This window comes from Syzygium oleosum, unplaced genomic scaffold (assembly GCF_021117445.2).
Source record: "Syzygium oleosum isolate NSW1041296 unplaced genomic scaffold, Sole_v2.1 Sole_v2.42, whole genome shotgun sequence".
In the NCBI taxonomy this organism is placed as follows: domain Eukaryota; kingdom Viridiplantae; phylum Streptophyta; class Magnoliopsida; order Myrtales; family Myrtaceae; genus Syzygium; species Syzygium oleosum.
In genome coordinates, this window is record NW_026607526.1 from 5,821 (window position 1) to 25,767 (window position 19,947).

At 36.2% G+C, this 19,947-nt stretch overlaps 1 protein-coding gene across 1 annotated transcript; it reads left to right on the plus strand.

Moving 5' to 3' along the window:
• Positions 1-13,415: 13,415 nt before the first annotated feature.
• LOC115690443 (aldehyde dehydrogenase family 2 member C4-like) lies at positions 13,416-18,350 on the plus strand. The gene is made up of 9 exons (XM_030616777.2): positions 13,416-13,582; positions 14,001-14,143; positions 15,754-16,137; positions 16,892-16,981; positions 17,107-17,280; positions 17,375-17,512; positions 17,609-17,746; positions 17,856-17,917; positions 18,056-18,350. Exons 1-9 carry the CDS (start codon positions 13,468-13,470, stop codon positions 18,327-18,329), a joined length of 1,518 nt encoding a protein of 505 aa, XP_030472637.1. The 5' UTR covers positions 13,416-13,467; the 3' UTR covers positions 18,330-18,350.
• Positions 18,351-19,947: the final 1,597 nt, after the last annotated feature.

The following is a 19,947-nucleotide window of genomic DNA, read 5'->3' on the forward strand; positions in this document are numbered from 1 at the left end:
CTTAATTATAAAGCAGGTTTAAGGTGCTTAATCAAAATTCAAAAAGGGTTTGGTGACTTAAAGACGATTCATTTTTATAAAGGCGTGAAGAGCCGTTTGTGTGTGGAATATCATACCTCTTCTGAGCTTTCTTTTCGTTTTCCCTAACTTGGCATCTTAGGACCTTTTACTGATATCAGAGCATCAACTTTTCTCACAAGAAGGGACCAACTTCAGCTTGGATCCTAATTATGGCCTAAACATTTTTGTCTTACAAATAAACACCAACGATTAGGATGTGCAAAGAATCGGGTATTTCGAAGCCACCCAAATTGAACCGAATTGGCCCAAAAAGCGATTCTCGGTATTGAGTGTGAAAATACACCGCCCACTCGGATTGGATCGATACATATTTACTTTTATATATAATTTTTGTCTTTAAAAATTAAAAAACCCTAAACAGTCTCTCTCTCTCTCATCCTCCCCATGTCACGTCTTTTCATGTCACTTCTTTTCACGTCCCCCTCAAACTCTCACACTCCCCAATATATGCTCGCTCTCTCTCTCTAGAGATGCATATCTTTTCCCCACCTCTTGCTCTCCCTCTCTCCCCTCATCCTCCACCGCCATGCCTCCACTCCCGCTCCACCTCGTTGTCCCATACTCATCCTTGCCCCTCGTCTCGCCCTCTCCCATCTTTGCTCCCCGTCACCCAACACCTGTGCCCACTCTTCCCCACCTCTCACTCTCCCTCTCTCCCCTCAGCCTCCCACCACCATGCCTCCACTCCCCCTCCATCTTGTCATCACCGTACTCATCCTTGCCTCTCGTCTCGCCATCTCCCACCTTTGCTCCATCCTACTTGACGACATGTGCCCACCCTTCCCCTCCTCCTCTACCCCTCCTTACCCTTTCTCCGCCTCCCTTGACCGGTTTCATGGACCACCCGGAAACCTAACCAGACCGATTCTCATTTTGTGGAATCGGCCCTTAATGAACGGTTCTCCAGTTTTAGGATGGAAATCACCCACCTGAAACCGATCACTACTATCAACAATTCCAACAAAAGTAGAAATGATCTGAAATGACACTGTAATGGGCCAACTTGGTTGCGATTTTCTTGATTTGGCCCAAAAACGACCCGGCCCACGTCATGTTGGATTGGGCTTCTGGTGGGATGCATCACTTACAAAGCAATCCCAACTTTGCCCAGAAGTCCCGGCACTACAATAGGCCCAAGAATTTGCAGCTTTTTTATTGGTCCGGCAATGTTTAACTTGAAATCCTTCAAAGAACCCAAAAATAGAAAAAAAAACAACAATTACAGACATTGGTATTAGGGCTACCTAATTTTAGGTGGACCCACCACTTAAAAGTCATTATATAATCAATCCCGCTGACATCTGATTTCGTTTATACACCATCCGTTTCATTTGAAAATCTTGTATTGCCAATTCTTGTAAAGATATCGTTTCATAATAAATGATTCCACGATTATTAAATTCTTCATTGCAGGCAAAACTTGATTTCAATAACCTAGTAATCTCAGCGATTATGATGCTCCCGCAAGATCGAGGCTGACATATATCTTGATGGGGTCGACATCATGACATGTGATGTGGCTAACTCGAAGGATTTCATCGATGCCAGGAATACGGTTAGGTGGAAGTAAACCGTCAAAAAATAATAATAATTAAGAAAGTAATAAAATAATGTCTTTTGGACCCATACTTTTAATTATTATTTTCAATGCTTGTGTGACGTAAGCTGATGGGTCCAGATATCAAGTTCTAATCGAGACACGAAACTGTCATTTGCTTGGATAGTTTTAATTAATTCCGGTATATAATACAATATTTATAGAATATATTATTTGTGATGTATGCAAGGAGCTCAGAAAACCCCATCTTGGTGGAGTCCGTGATTGAGGTCCTACGAAAGAATTAAGAAAGGTATATATATATATATATATATATATATATATATATATATATATATCCCATCTTGGTGAAGTCCATGGTTGAGGTCCTACGAAAGAATTAAGAAAGGAATAATATATATATGTTGTTGATAAGTCACTATCATTTATGCATACCCCTACTCAATAAAAATTGAAAAAAAGAAGAGAAGAAGTTAGACCTACCTAGGGCTGGACACCGGGCCGGGCACGGCAAGTTGTTTTGGAAAAAAAACTTAGAATTTTTCATTATTCTTTTTCAAATTTATAAAATGTTTAAAAAATTAAATTGAGGGAATTTAATGAAAAACCTCGTCTAGTTAAACTTAAATCGAACAAGTACATCTTTAAATAATTCGAGAATAAAATATACTCATTGTTGCCCTAATAACAGCTACACATAAATTATACCCAAGAAGGATGTCTAACAAATTCCAGTGTCGCATTAAATCCCGTAGGATTTTCATCTACTGTATTATTTATAGAGTAAGAATACGATCACATGATTATTAGTAAAAAGATATCACATGGATTCGGTTTACATTAGATGAATGCAAGGCTTGTCAAGCATCATATTTGCCACATTTATTTCAATGTTTTCATTCGGATCATATTCATACTCTGACTGATTTTCCATTAAAGCCACATTCTGTGCAAAAGTTTTCAGCTGGCCCTTTGTCTCTCTCTCTCTTTAAGAAGTTGCTCATACTTAAATATTCTTGTTGCCAATTGAAATTAATTGACAAAGTCTTGGCCTTCAAAATCTTCTCTTATATCGAATTTTAATCCATCGAAAGCCAAATTCATGAAATCTTTTTCTGAGAGTAAGTAAGCCATTTATTCCTAACCTTCTTAAATCAAACAACAAATTGATCTACTGACTAATTATTGTATTGATAGAGTTTGGCCAAATCAGCAATCGATACTTAAGGTATCGCTCTATAAAATTGATAATGAAATTGTCTTTCCATCTCCGGCCAAATACACACCGAATTAGATGGTAAATTAGTGTACCAAGTAAAAGCATTTTTTTTACAAAGACAAAGAACATAACCTAAGTTTTAAAAAATTCATTTATCCCTGCTTCCCAACACTGGGCTATAAGTCAAACAATATGTTCGATGGTCGATTGTTCATCTTCACTAGAAAAAAACGACAAAGTGAAGCATTTTGAAACCTCTTGGAAAAGACCAATTATCGATCTATCCGGAATGTAGTTTCCTATAAATATATATATGATAACATTCATGCCTAATCTCAATCGTTGTTGAACTTCTCAACAAACTATACTATGTTCAATTATATATTTGCTTGGCCATTTTTCCCTCTAGGCGGTGATGCTGATCTTGTCGAATTATCTGTGTTAATCGGCATGTTAGGCCTAACATGAATATTCGCATTGGGTGGTACTGATGGAGTTACTAGCCTATCAAATATTTGGCAATTGATCTGCTTGTTAAGCAATGATTTGCCAAATTATTGTTATCGATATGGTTATTTTGACCAACATTTGCCTTAAAAGATGAATAGGGATTAGGAATGTACCACGATACCACTGGATTTGTTTATAGTGGTTGGTTGAACGATCTTGGCCTCGATATGGCGTTCTTCACATTGTTGATGATGATCATCTTGATCACGTCTGACATGTCACTCACAATGTGAATGGCTATATCATTGTATTGCTCTTCTAACCATTGATTGATATCATGGTGAAATTTGGAGCAACATCCCTCAATTGCTCTTTAGTTTGATGCATCGGATGATCAACTTCCTCATGCCGAGTATCTTTTGCTGCTCTACCAGTGGCTGAAGTATCAAAATGCGCGGCGGTCTCATTTTCAATTTGTGGTAATGGGTAGTTTTTTTTTATTTTTTATCTCGGTAGTATTGTTGGACTCTTTCATTTCTAGTTCTTGCCATTGTAATCTCCTCAAATCAACTAAATATGTCCCACCAAGTGTGTCAAAAAGATGTTTCATTGAAAAGTGTCGATGAAATATTCTTCAAGAATATGGATAGATAGATAGATATAAATCGACAAAGGTTGTGAAAAGTCCTTTGTTGATTTTGGACAAAAAGTAAATGTCAATGAATTTAAATGCCTGCAGCTGGAGGAAATGCGACGACCATTTAAATTACGGAAAAGTAAAGATAAATATAAATTAACGTCGAGATTATGTGATTGATTGTGGGGTGCAATGTAGCTATTTAAAGCCCACAATCCACGGTTCCAAGTGGTTATTGAATTTGAAAAGATAACTTCCTAATCGTGTCATTAGCACTAATAATTTCTTAATCCTATTTGCAGTTACAGGAAGTTACAACACTTATACACAAGAAATTACAAGACCCTAAAATAGTGGCAATAAACATAACCACCAAGTACTAATATCTAGTAACACTTATCTAAAAGAAGTTACATATCCGAAAATATCGATACTCGGCGATTCTGAGGTCAATGTAGATGACTTCATCCCTAGTGAGGATTCTCATCGATAAGCGATGTTTGTTGTTACTAACATCCTTGGTGAGTTGTCGAAGCTCTTCAAGTTATTGCTCTTTTCATCAATGATTTTTGTTGTTCATCAAACTCTTCTATTATCGGATAAGTCTGTCGCTTGTCAATTCTAACAAAAAATCGATCACTTTTGGGTGTCTAACATCTTCGATGAGATGTGTTTGTGAAATGTATTAATTCTCAGCGCCTAACAAACAACAGTTTTTTATACCCACAGTCCTCGTGGAATAGCCCACCCTATCACGAGAATGATAATCTAGACATCACTTATATACCTACCTTGCCAACTCCACGATCAAGAATTATCCAATCTAAGATACTTGATTAGGTATGCATATATACTATGGCCACCCACCCTATCACGACTGTTCTTGTTTGGATTGTGGATAGTGGATACAGCTTCAACTGTACCTCTTCCGGGCAACGACCTTCCCTTAAAACAAATTAATGTCACGGTGGGCAACACGTTTTAAGCAAACGAATCACACGACTAATTTCGAAGCACAAATTATTACAAAAAAAATAAAAGAAGAAAATCAACCCCTTATCCGGGGCCACTTCTTGTTCCTCCTCCTTTTTATTCTTTTGACTTTTTAAGGAATTGCATATTTTGAAATGATTAAATAATTGCTTTCACTTTGGTCCATGGCCTTGCGTAGGATGAAGGCAATTGGCAAAAGATTGATGTAGGCATACGGCCATGCTGATAAAAAGATTAGGAATGGTGGTGGTAGAGACGCCCGTTCTACGTAAGATAATCTCTATCCAGGTCAGCGATTTTCAATCAAAAATTAGCTGAAGGACTAATTGACAAATTGCCAAAAGATTTAGTACTAAATTGGCTAAATTTTAAAAATTCAGTTGATATAAATGTAATAAATTTAAGATTTTTCCTAATTCGAAAATAACACACAAAGCATCGCATAGAACTTTATGAAAAAATTCATGCAATAGTCGGACGTTGGGATCGAGGGTAGAGATCAACAAGAGGCTGAGGTTAAACCACACTGGGGAGGAAAGAAACAAAAGAAAAGGAGATAACGAGGACAACGTGAGGTTTGCTTGCAATCATCGTAGATAGGATTTCTAGATCAGCTTTTACAGTACGTCCAGGAAAATCGAATACAATACAAATGAACATAATCTTGACTTCTTCTCTAGGGTTATCTTGTTCTTCACGTGAGATGTCATATGCCTAGACATCAAGTTAATACAAGCACGGACAATCAAAGAAGGAAGAGAAAATTAGAGATAAACAACGAAGCTGTGGATTTATTTGTTGTAGTAGTTGCACAGGATGAACCTTATGGAAGGGATCATATTTCTTGCACGAGCGAAGCTGCGGTGATGGGTATACCTCATTTCGAGGGATTATCTTTCGCTCGTCTAGGAATCACGGTTCGGATCGAACATTGGATATCGAGCGTGGAATTCATGCTGCAATATGCAAAGGGATTGTTAGGTTGATTGCTCCCTTTGTGTCTTCGGACTCTAACCCAAGAAGATAAGACTAATCGATAAATTGAAATAGCAGTTGGATATCTTTATCAATACAAGGGTAAGGGATTTTTTTACGACATTGGGGTAACATCATTTGTCAAAGTCCCTTAATACACATTTTTAATGCATAGGGAAAAAGGGAGATTTCACCCAAAAGTTTTAAACCTATTCCACTTATGCAAATTCATTCTTAAATCTTTCGGTTGTTTTGATTGAGTCGCACGAACGCTTTTGAATGATTTGCCGATTTTGTACTTTCGGCCAATTTTTGCCGGAATTTGTCGATGTGGACAATTTTTGTAAATTATTAAAAGAAATTGAAATTTTTTAATATTTTTTTTCCTTTTTCGTCCACTATTCACCGGGCCTTTGCAATGGTCGGTGACTGGCCTCAGGCGGGGGTTGACCTCGCCGACTTCAGTCCTAAACTTTTCAATTGTGCCAATTGAATTATAAACCTTTTGACCTTTTGACATGATGACCCGATGCATTGCATAGACTTATATTATCTTGACAATTTAAGTTTTGTATTGAATAATTAAAGCTGGCTAAGGCTAACTACTACAAAGAAGTCAATTTGATGATTCGATGACCTTAAGATGATTGCTCCTTACTACCTTAATACTAATAAAACACAAGCTATGTACTTCTATGAATAATATAAATAAATATATATGTATATATCAAAGGGTGACATCTAGACCATCAATTTTTTCTGTTTAATAACTTAGGGATTTCCCCCAGATATGGATTTTCATCGCCACAATGTCAATTTGATCATATCCACGATCTGACCAGATGGGTTGCGACTACTACAAGAGCGAATTCAATTATTGGTCTGACCATCGTTACCATCGCCAGTTTTGATTTTGAGAAAAAACCAAATAAAGAAATTGTGAAAATCGACGATGCTGTCGTGGGGGTGAGTATGGATGTAAATATATCTATGTTTATCAATTGCAAATCAAACTTTTTGAATTTGATGACCATCCTCATATTTATGAGAATGTTCTGAATTTCTCCGTTATTTATTATTTCGTTAAAATACTTTAATATGACCAAACTCTTATCGCCCCGCTAAGAATATCGAAGTGGTTAGAGAAATACACGCCACTAATTTACATATTCAAAGATATGACAACCGCTGATCATTCTTGACTTCACTCGTTCACTATTTCTCGCCACTACACGACAATAGCTACCTATAATTTCGAGTAGAGACAGGTTGCTTACAACCTCTTCCTTTATGATGTCTTTTTGTAAACCTCAATAAGTTTCAAATTTTATCATTCCGAAACATTTCATAATTTACAAGTTGCCCAATTTGATTATTTACATTCGGATAGAGATTTTTTCGGACAGCGATACTGATTGCAAATTTTAAAGAGCACAAGAACAACCACGCGTACTTGATACCTAGTTTATGATTTGAAGTTGATTTTTCAAATTCAGTGTCCCACCCTCTAAACGACTAAAACACACTCATTTTCAACTTTCAACATAACGAAAAGTAAAGAAGGAGTCAGATTTCATCAATGAAACACTCAAAGCAATTCCCTATCTAATATGCCACTTTTTCTGTAGCAAAAGAATCATCTCGTTTCAATTGATGACCCGATTACCGTTGTTTTCTTATCAAGACGAACTAAAGAATTGATAAAAGAAAAGGCCAGCTAAAGAAGAAGACCGTTTCTCATTGGTGGGAAGATGTGCATTGATTTGAACAACTACGTAAGTTTACGACGATCAGTATCGCTGACCAATGCTACGCAAGCTGCCTATTTTACCCTTTGACTGGACCATGCACGAGAATTAACTTTGTAAAAGACGATTAATTATCTAACCGCAACCTTCGTTTGTGCGCAATGTTCTTGAGAAACTTTATCTTCATGGGAAAATATAATAACCCTTAAAAATTTACCCATTTTACTTGCTTTCTAGCGGCCAAGGCTCCATTTATTTCGGGAAAAATAAATGGTTTTAAAAATATTTTCCTAAAAACGATCGCTTGTATCGCTTGAAATATTTAATCAGCGAAAAGTATCTTTGTTATTGATAAAAAATTATGTCTAAACATTTGTTTAATAATTTTCATGGACGGAGAAAATATTTTTCGTTGATTCATTTTTGTAGCGATATAAATGATATTTTTAGAAAAATATTTTCAAATTATTATTTTCAACGAAACAAATGGAACCTAAAAGTATGTTACATTGCACCAATCAATTCACCGGATGATCACTTTTATTAAAGAGTGTCATCATGGCTTGCGTGAGCAAATGGTGTGCAATTGAATTCAATTACTTGTGAATTAGATTATTTACTATTAAATATAATATCTCCTTTTTTTTTGCTAGAAAAATATAATATCTCCTTACCTCTAAGTCTTCTAGAAATGTCAAATGAAGAAAGTTTGAGGAGGCGATGAATGTAGCAATACGTAGATGCATGTAAGCTAGCAAAAGGAGCTCACGATGTCGATGGCTAGTCATTGCTTGAAAAGGTTTATTACTTGTGTACGGTGAAGTATTTTATGTATATTCTACCTAGAAAGTAACGCATTGAATAGACCCAAATGAGAAAAGGGTATGCATTTCTCTAAAATTGGGATCGATGGTACAGATCAACAAGAGGCTAAGGTCGAATCAGATTGGAAAAAGAAAAGAGAAAGAAAAGAAGAGAATGATAACACCATGAGATTTGCACTCATTATAGATAGAATTTTGAAATCAGTTTCTATGCTAAGTCAAAAAATTCCAATATTTTTCAAATGGACATAATCTCGCCTTCATTTCTAGGGTTCTTTCGTCCTTCACGAGAGATTTCATGTCTAACATGAGATAAATGTTCATATATGAATTGACAATCCAAAAGAAGAAAAATAAGAAAATGAATAACGAGCGCGGAACATGGTAGTCAAGTGATTAAGGTTTTCGACTGATTTTTAAAAGTTGCGCTCGTGGATTTATTTGCGGTTAGCAAGTGCACAAAAGAACCCGTTTGGGATATTTAGTAGCAAGAGGGACATTCTTGCTGCAATAAGCAAAGGGTAGGTTAGGTGGGTTGTCCCTTTTGGTTTTCGGTCTGTAATCTAACAGAGGTAATGTTAGGTTGGTTGTCCCTTTTTGCCTTCGGTCTATAACCAAACAAAAAGAACAAAAAGAATGATGGGATAATGACACAAATAGTCCATGAAATTTGGCTCAATGTGCAATGTGATCCATGAACTTTTAATTTATTCGATGTAATTCATGAACTTTTAGTATAATATTGATGTGGTTCCGAAGCTTTAATTTGTTGATATGGTTCTTGGGCTTTTGGTATATGTTCAATAAAAATATTCAATGTAATCCACGAATTAGAATTAATGGAAGAACTATATTAAACAATTTCGTATAATTCATGGACTAAATTATGTATCAAAAGTTCAGAGACGATATTGAATAAATTAAAAGTCCAATGACGATATTGCACATTGGGTTATAGTTCGGGGACCATATTGAACAAATTAAAAGTTCAAGAACTACATTGCATATTGGACCAAAGTTCATGGACTATTTGTGTCATTTTCCCAAAAATGATCAACCAATTGAAATAGTCCTTATATATCTTTATCAATAGGAGAACAAAGGATTATGACATGGAGGTGACATTAATTTGTCTAAGTTCTTTAATTCACATTGACCAAATTGATCGAGTAGATTGTTGAGTAATGTCCGGCCAAAAGAACGAAAAGAAAATGAAAACGAGTGCCGAGCATGACAGTTAACTGATTAGAGTTTTTGACACTTTTTTAGAAGTCGCGCATGTGGATTTATTTGCGGTAGCAATTGCACAAAAGAAACCTTTTGGAAGGAGGGTCATATTTCTTGCACCAACAAAGCTGGGGTGATGGACACGCTGCATATTTCAAGGCTGCATTTAGTTATCTGGATTTTAGTCATGATAGGATTGGACAGAATATGACAAAAAAAAATACATGGATTTTGCTATATTATATACATTATTTGCTGAATCATAGTAATAAAACCAAATACTTTCATTTCATATTATGAATCGCATAATAGTGCAAACGAACCTAAAAATGCACAATCGAAAATAGTAAAAATCTATTACGATTCACTATTAAACAAACCACAATGCAAAAATGGAGATAACCTCCATAAAAATATCCAAGATTATTATATGAATTTAAATCTTAAATAGCAAACAAGCGCATTGCAACATTCTTGAGCCACGAGTTCAACTATGACAAGAAATGTGAATGAGCATTAGCAATATAGAATAGGTAGATCAACTAGTGAATACCCAAACTAGTAAGAGAGAGAAAACAAGATCATTTATCTTCGTGATTTTGAAAAGTATAGTTCTTTGATTCTCTTGCTACTTTTGTGAATTTGTAAAGTTTCAATATGAACTACGAGTTATGGAGAAGAAAGAGCTTCAACTCTCTTGCTACTTTCGTGGACTTTTGACATGAACAAGAGGGTTACAAAGGATAAAGAGCTGACTCGCTAGCCGTTTTCGTGGAGCTTTGACATGAACCAAAAAATTATGGAGTAATTGTGAAGCTTTAACACAAACCAGGAGATGTGAAGTAGAAGGAGACGATGAGGGTAGTTTTCTTTTTCCTTTTTATAAATCTTAGTGCTCCTTATTCTTCGAGAATTAGAAAGATCATTTTCAAGTTTGAATTTGTTCATTTAAAATTTGGGTTCTCTTACTTCATTTTTATTTAGGTATTATTTTTCCCTCTCTTTTTTCAATTGCTTTTCTTTTTTATTCCCTTCCATCATTCCTTAATTAAAAATTTATTAAATAATAAATTATCCTAATATACCTAAAATATGGGATAAATATAAATACTAAATATATATAGAATATCTATATTATAGAATAGAAAAGAAATTCAAATTCGTATATAAATAGTAATAAATAAAAACAAAACTTGATTTTTTTATATTTTGAATTTTCCCTTTTTATATTAGAGTTCAAATATTATTTATAATTAATTATTATCTTAATTTTATTAATTTAAGAAGTTTTTATTCGATAAAAATAACTTTAATGCCGTGGATATTACAAATACTATCTACCTTTATCCCACCTTCCCCATGTGATATTTTTATCCAGACTATATCTCTCATATATAAAACCTTATCCTGTCTTTGGCAGGGACAAAACCCGGAAATTTATCCCGTCCTGACTTTTATCTTGGCTACCAAATGGAACCTTCTGTACCCAACTTTATCAGCTCCTAGCTAAGCCCTTTAATTCCCTTCGTTATGCATGCCCTACCTTAAAACGGTGGAAGATGGAGCATAGATCTATTATATAAAGTTTTTTTAATAAAAAACTTATAGACCAAAATTTCTATTGCAGTTTTATAATTCAAATCGAACTAATTACCAAAATCAAAGCACTTGAAGCATGGATCGGCTCGACGAAATTACTTTGCCCGTTTGGTTAGTCGCAGTGTTCAATTGATTATTTTTCGAAAATAATTTTTTTTGGGTCACTTTCGAAAAGAAACTAATGTGTGCTATTCGGTGTACAAAAATATATTTTAAGTAAAGATAAGGTGATCCGTGCTTGTCTACAATTTGAACATGCTTTTTAGCTCGCTCTGACCCAATTCTATGGCCGGCTTGCATTTAGTTTTCTTGATTTCTTTCTATTTTTCTTACCACTCTACTTGTAGGGCTGCTGATAAAAAAAATATTAGGGAGAAAAATACTGAAGTATAATATATAGTGGAGAAAGGACCCCACTAAATCGTTTATTTTATGTAGATCAAGCCTTAAACATAAATGTGTATCACAACCGAAGGTATCATGATAGTGAGTTAGTTCACCAAATCTATGTCATACGCCTAATCCATGACTCTACAAAACATAAATGCATTCATTTAATCATTAAAAAAGCCCGATAATTATTCATTTGAAAGTTTTCCCTCCTTTCATTTTACTTATCGACTATTTCATGCGATACTCGCATTCTTTTGCCCGTTAATCTTTTTCAATGATGTATATTTTCTTACCCTTGTGTCACAGTTGAATAATTAATTAGAGTTTATTTGTTTTGGCTTCTAAATAGTGAAAAGCAATCTATTTCTTTTCTGCCGACATTTAAAATGTTATTCTAAATTTTAAAACTTGTGCAATTTTATATGTGAATTAGCATGTTACTATTTGTATATTTTAGAAGTTTTCAAGTGTTTAAAAGGGAAAATAAGTCAACATGCTTCCACCATAAGATTTACAGAAGATGTTAATTTCAAAACACTTGCATCAGAAAAAGCAAAATATAAAAGTTACTCCACACATTAATTTCAAAGTTGTAAGTCTTTTTATCTCTACAATAAATGTCATGTGTTTGTTGTACTGAGATTAAGTATTCTGATTCAAATGATAATCTATTATGAAAATAAAAGGGAAAAAACAATCTATTAATTGATTTTCTCTGACTTCTAAACCTCAAATAATTTCATATATATAAATGAAGGAAAAAGAAGGCAGGGTCAACACGTGAGGCGTGACTACACACGTATTGATCATGCCTTACTTTTTTATAAAAAAGAAGAAGATGAATTCGTTATTTGAATCTCATGTCACCCATCCTAACTAAAAGTACGTCGTCATTAACGGTACTGTTTCTTTCGTAAAAAATGAATGATTTAAAAAAATATATATTTTTTTTAAAATAATCGCTTGTTTCGCTTAACAAATAATAAACGAACAATTTTTTTTTCATTATCTACGAAAATATTTAGACATAAATAATTATCGATAATGAAAAATTTTTCATTGATCAAGTATTTCAAGCGATATAAATAATTATTTTTAGGAAAATATATTTTAAATCATCCATTTTCATAAAACAAACGGAACCTAAAATGATTTTGTTAAGTTGTACTTAAAAGAGTTTTGTCCTTTTCCGCAATATTCATACGGATCATTAAGTATGACAAAAAAAAAATGTGGATCATTAAGAACTCAATCATCGTCATGTTTATACAATTATTACATCATAAATACCGCATGTGGAGATCAAAACTTTTCAATGACCATATAATAACGAAACTCCATCCTTGAGTGGAAAAAGGAGAAAAAAAAATGTCATGATATTGCCGGCCGCTAGACATATCATTTGCATGGTGATAAAAGAAACCAACACGTAAATCTAGCCGATTTACATTTGTCTTCGCATCAATTTTGACCGGTGTCTTGAACTCTCGAAAGGATTTTGTGCGGCTAACAATTTTACCGATAATTAAATATTGTGAACACGAATTGCGAGCCGGCGTTGAATTTGACCAATGGCGTTGGTGACTGATTTTCCTCCCTTGTCACCTATGAGCAATATATAAATATTGCCACAAAAGTTTCTCTTCCCAAAATACCCCTACGTGTTGCCCGAAGGAAAACGACTATATATTATTTAAAGGGACCTCCTTCCTCCCTCCTGCTCCCAAAAGAGTGAAGAGAGTTTGAGTGCAGAGAAGAGAGAGATGGCAGAGAACCAGAGCAATACAAACGGGAGCCTGAAGACTTATGATGAACTTGTTCCGGAGATCAAGTTCACCAAGCTCTTCATCAATGGCGAGTTCGTCGATTCCGTCAAAGGTAGAATTCACCGGCTTCTTGTCAAGTTTTTGCACTGCCTTGATGAAGATTCGTTGCACGGTTTTGTCGTGTCTCACCGCACTCTTCTCTCAGGCAGATGTGCTCGCAAAGTTCTCTGCTCTTGCTAGGTTATCCTTTTTTTCTAGAAAAGAAAAAGAAAAGTAAAGTTCTCATTCGAGCAGTTCTGTTTTCGATGAGTGAAATTAACTGCTCTGTTCGGAGTACAGAAAAAAACAGAGCATCGACCATCTGAATCAAGATTGACCTTGAGAGAATCTTACGCACACCGTATTGCAGCTGACCATAGAAAAACTCGCAGTCCCCACAAATTCTTGTTCTCGTCGGTTCCTTCTTCTTGTTTTTTTTATTCCTTTCTGGGTTTCTTGGTTATGACGGCGAATGAAACTTGGATGGACAGGGAGGACATTCGAGACCGTAGATCCGAGAAATGAACGAGTGACAGCAAGAGTTGCAGAGGGAGACAAAGAGGACGTGGATCTGGCTGTCAAAGCTGCCCGCCAAGCATTTGATAATGGCCCTTGGCCGCGCATGTCCGGCTACGTGCGTCCCTTCCTTTCTCTCTCCCCCTTTTTTCTCTCTTCTTTTTCTTGTGTTTATTTATCACAGGTTCCTATTCCATCAAATTGAGAAGATAATACCAGTAGAAATTAATTCACAAATTCACTTATGTACATAATTTTATCGAAATTACACTATAATTTTACCCGGGATGCCTGTGTGAGATAACTTGAGCAAAACAATCGCTTAGAAATTAGAATTCGGCACCCTATTTAGTAAATTGATTTCGGCGAATCGGTTTCCGTGCTTTCCGTTCTTTGTTCTCTCTGTTCTTCCTTGTCATACCCATACTTTGTTACGGATAATTACAAATGTGTATTATGTGTTTTGTGCGGAAAATTAATATAATTAGCAAAAAGGACACAAAACCAAACCAAAAAAAGATCAATTTGGGAAATTCATCAATTTGTAAATTTTTTAATCCCTTGGAATCGGAACCACTCAATTTCCACGCTGCCTTTCAATTCAACGGTGCCATTAAATACTGTTGTGGGCCCCCAGAAGATGGGGAAAATTGAAAAATAATTACCAACATAAATAATTTTTATATTATTTTGCTCAAAATCGTATTTTAATTGTCATTATCTCGGCCACTATAGTCATGGACAAGATATTTTTATTTCATTTTTCCCTCCCTTGTTTATTAGGGTCAACGCCGTCCTCCTCCTCTTGCTTGCATCTTTGAAATCACCAAATTAGGGACCAGTCAGATTTGATCTATATTTATGATTATGTCATAAATAAAATGGGGAATTTTCTTTGGTAGGAAAATTGATCTCCGTCGTATATTAAGTTGAAGAACATTCTTAGATCAATCATAGAAGCCAGAGTGCATAGTCAACTTAAATGATATTTCCAATTTTATAGCCAGATGCTGCTGCAGTTGCACAGATATTCTTTTGGATGTTACAGTTGTGTTTATGCTAGATTAGGGAAATAAATATTTCAGCATAGCTAACTTTAGCACTTTGAATGTTACGGTGTGTTCTTTAAGGGTAGAGTTTACTTGTTCTTGAGACATGATCGACTCGATTGAATTTATACTTAGTCACTGCATTTGTTATGAATGCCAGGAATGCCCCTTTGGACTGCTAGTTATCATATGCAACATATGTTTTAGTTCAGTTTTCGCAGACAGCATATATTTTGGTTCATTTTCTTGAATTTAGAGAAGTGTACATGGAGACAAAAGTCTAGTGTTATCTTAACAGAAAATGCTAGACTGTAAAAATCGGTTTGTTAGATGATGCGCCAAACTATAATAGATTCTTGAATGTGGTTCACTGATTTGAAAGGTCACTTATAGCCTGACGCATCACTTAGTAAACTGATTTTATAGACCCGTTTAATTGAGCATAGTAGCATTGTTATATTTCAATTGGTAACGCAAGGCCATTCTTTTTGTTCCTTTTTTTTCTTATAATCTTCATTTGGTAATCATAACAGTCTCGTGGCCAAAAGAATAAAAATTCATGTAGTTTTATCCAAACTTCCGGAACATCGTCTTCTGTGTGGAAGCCACATTTCATTCTAAATCCTAATGTTCATGAATTTTAATTTTTATATGACATGATTATAAATTTCATCAACAGCAAAGAGGAAGGATCATGTCGAAATTCGCGGACTTGATCGAAGAGAACATAGACGAACTAGCCGCTCTGGACACTATCGACGCCGGGAAGCTATTCAGTATAGGCAAGGCCGTGGACATCCCTCATGCTGCCACATGTCTCAGGTACTATGCCGGCGCAGCGGACAAGATCCACGGTGAGGTATTGAAGATGTCGCTTGAGCTTCACGGGTACACGTTGCTGGAACCAATTGGTGTGGTTGGGCACATCATCCCTTGGAACTTCCCGACCAGCAATTTCTTTATCAAGGTCGCCCCAGCATTGGCAGCTGGTTGCACCATGGTCGTGAAGCCCGCTGAGCAAACCCCTCTATCGGCTCTCTTTTACGCTCATTTGGCCAAGAAGGTACGTCAATCGACTCGGAAAAGATGCTTTTTGAGAGCAGAAAAGTCATTTTTTCTAGCATGTAACTGTTTTAATAAATCGATAATTTAAGTACTTGGAATTAGTTTTCAGTAGACAAATTGAAGTAATTTTGGTCATTTATTAGTCTAGAAGTGATGGTTAGTGGACCTGAGCAGGTCCTTAAAAACCTCAAACTCCTAAGGTCTCTCCCTTAAGCTTTAGGGGTTGTAAACTCCTAAGGTCTCTCCCAGAAGGGATATTCTCCCTTCTGGGGAAGAAAAAACATATAGAGGGGAACAAGGTGCCTTGGGGTTGTCTGGCCGCCGAGACTTTAAACAAGGTGCATATGCTGCCAGTCAGCCTTAATAGGGTTGGTCGGTAGCACTCCTAAGGTAGCAATGATGCCAAGGGTCAAGGTCACCACAACAACCCTTAGAGGAGCATTCCCCGGTTACCTCAATCAACTTGGAAAAGATGATTTTTCAGAGCAGATGTCATTTTTTCTAGCATGTAACTGTATTAATAAGTAGATAATTTAATTTTATGGAATTAGTTTTCAGTAGATAAAATGAAATAATTTCACCTTTTATTAGTCTAGAAGTGATGGTTAAGCTTTCTAGTTGTAAATTTCCATGGGTTCTTATCAAAATATTAAAGACGGCAAACAATTGTCGAAAAAAAAAACAAAGAGGACACACATGAAAATTATTCGGGTAAAGTTTCTGCCTTTAAATCTTGGTTTGCTTTATATCAGGCCGGTGTTCCTGACGGAGTGATCAACGTTGTAACTGGTTTTGGATCGACAGCTGGTGCAGCGATAAGCAGTCATATGGACATTGATATGGTATGTTTTTGGGTTCTTTCTTTCGTGAAAATTTCTATTATCGAACGATATAATATCAGTTGAATTCTGTGACTGTGCTGGTGAGTTTTTAGCTTGATTGATGCCGTATGAAAACCTCACTTCAGGTCAGTTTTACGGGATCAACGGAAGTAGGACGCATCGTGATGCAGGCTGCAGCGACGAGCAATTTGAAACAAGTGTCGCTTGAATTGGGCGGTAAATCGCCTCTTATAGTCTTTGATGATGCTGATTTAGATACCGCTACTGATCTTGCTCTAACCGGTATCCTCTTCAACAAGGTAAGTGTCTGAACTTTTTGTGGCAATTGCAAAAACAGAGATAAGTTCCGAATACTCGAAATCAAGACGGTTTCTCGATTCAACTCTGTTTCAGGGAGAAGTGTGCGTTGCAGGCTCTCGTGTGTATGTTCAAGAAGGGATCTATGAAGAGTTTGAGAAGAAGCTAGTGGCAAAGGCGAAGGCTTGGTCAGTCGGCGACCCGTTTGATCCGAATGTCCGTCAAGGACCGCAGGTAAGAACGAACACTAGCAGTAGCAAGAACCTGCTAGATTTTGCGACAAAGCATATGGTTGACAATTAGCCTAACACGAATTACGCTAAATCCCAGGCCAGTAAGGAACAGTTTGAGAAGATACTTTCTTACATCGAGCATGGAGAGAGAGAAGGAGCCACGCTTTTGACAGGGGGCGAGCGTCTGGGCACCAAAGGGTACTGCATTCAGCCAACAGTCTTCACAAATGTCAAGGTACACTATCAATCCACAAAACATTCCTTAAAGAACATGAAGCTTTATTTTGAGAGGAACTGAACTTCAAACTGCTTTGCGTTATCGTCGAACTCTCTCGTTTCATCAGGAGGACAACATGATCGTGAAGGATGAGATTTTCGGCCCCGTCATGTCGCTCATGAAATTCAAGTGAGTAAAACTTGGTCCCCGAAACTATTACTTACCCGGTTCCATTGCAATCGAGCAAGTACCATATGTAGCTAAAACAAACATACAGAACTATCGAAGTATATTGTGCGACATTCATCATTTGACGACGGATTGCAGAACTGTGGAGGAGGCGATCAAGAGGGCCAACGACACGAGGTACGGTCTAGCGGCGGGGGTTCTGACGAAGAACATAGATCTGGCGAGCACGGTCTCGAGGTCAATCCGAGCGGGCGTCATCTGGATAAACTGCTACTTTGCGATGGACAACGACTGTCCTTACGGCGGCTACAAGATGAGTGGCTTCGGGAGAGATCTCGGTTTGGACGCTCTCCACAAATACCTGCATGTCAAATCTGTGGTGACCCCGATTTATAATTCTCCCTGGCTTTGAGAGAATTTTACAGGGAAAGAACTTTGCATCTCATGGTGGCTTAAATAATGTGTAATTCAGAATTATAAGGCATAAATTACAAGAAACAGAATGCAAATCATTGTGGCACTCACATGATGTTAACGGTTTGATGCTATAAAACAGGCAGCTTTTGTGCACAATTTCTTTGTTGTCTATCATCAAGAGTTTTCGTTATACTTGCTTCATCCCCCGAAAGTGAAAAATCTTTCACCAAAAAGGTTGAGTTTGGTTTTATATGAAAAAGTAGGGGCTCTGCGTTGATCTAGAATAGGAAATTTTTGGAGGAAAATGAAGAACAGATTCTGGAATTTGAAGTGCAGAACTTCCAAGGTCATCTAGTTTGCCAACCGTCACTTGGTACAGGAACCGTCATTTGATATTGAAATCGACACATCTTCCTTGTCCTTTAATTTCAACACTAAGTAGAATTTGTGTGATGGATCATTGTTAAGCATTGTCGACTGGCAATAGTCATTGCCGATAACTCCTCTCACCTGTTGTCGATGATTCTTCCGATGGCCTAACGATTTCTCATTATCCCTCAAATCAATTTCCTTGTTTATAGATGACTAAACTGACTAATCGATCAAATTCATTATTTGTCGGTAATAAAAGTTAAGAAAGAAGCCACCAAAATTCCAAATTATGCCCAGTGTGACACATTTACTCTTCGTCAAATTAATTCTGTAAATGAGAACCGTTAAAAATCCACCCACATGGACGCCAGAAACAAACAGTGTTAACATGGCTTCAATGAAATAAAAACGACATTGTTTTATCTAAAAATCATCTAACTGAACCTTGACGGAAGGTAAATGTGTAACATAGATACAAGTTTGAGTTTTTTTATGTCACAAGAAAAAGTTTTGGGTAAATGTATCACAATGGACATAGTTTAAAGTGTTTGATGTCACAAAAAAAGGTTCAAAATAAATATGTCACGATAGGTATAATTTGGAGTTTTTGGTGACTTTTTCACTATATTTTTTGACCTTTACCTTCATAGTGGGTTCATCTTCGACATTTCGCTCAAGCTTTCATTCCCTCGGAGCTTGGTTTACAACAAAACTCAAACTCTACTTCAATTTCCACAACGTTGGATGAAAGATTTTTTATTAATTCCCTTTCTCGATCGTGACAATATTATACCATTTTGGTCCATCAATCGATAGGCCTTACCACTCAGTACATTAATCACTTGGTGTGGCCTTTCCCAAGTTGGGGACTACTTACCGAACTCGTTATTTTTTATTAATCGGTACAGTAGTCTTCCATACCAAGTCACCAATGACAAATTATTTTATCTTGACATGCTTATTATAAGCCTTGGCAACTCTTTTCTTTCAAGCAATGAGAGGAAATTGTCCAAAAACTCTTATATCTATTGCATGGCAGTTAAATTAGTCATAAACCTTTAACTCGTGCCGATTTAGTCATAAATGCCAATATAGTCCTTCTGACTAATTTTGATCAAAATTACAGTCGACCGTCCTAGACGGTGCAGCCGGCGCTAAAGTGGATAATTTTTTAATTTTTTTCAAATTTTTTTTTGAATTCCCGCCTGCCCAGTGAAGAAAAAAGAAAATAAAGAAAATAA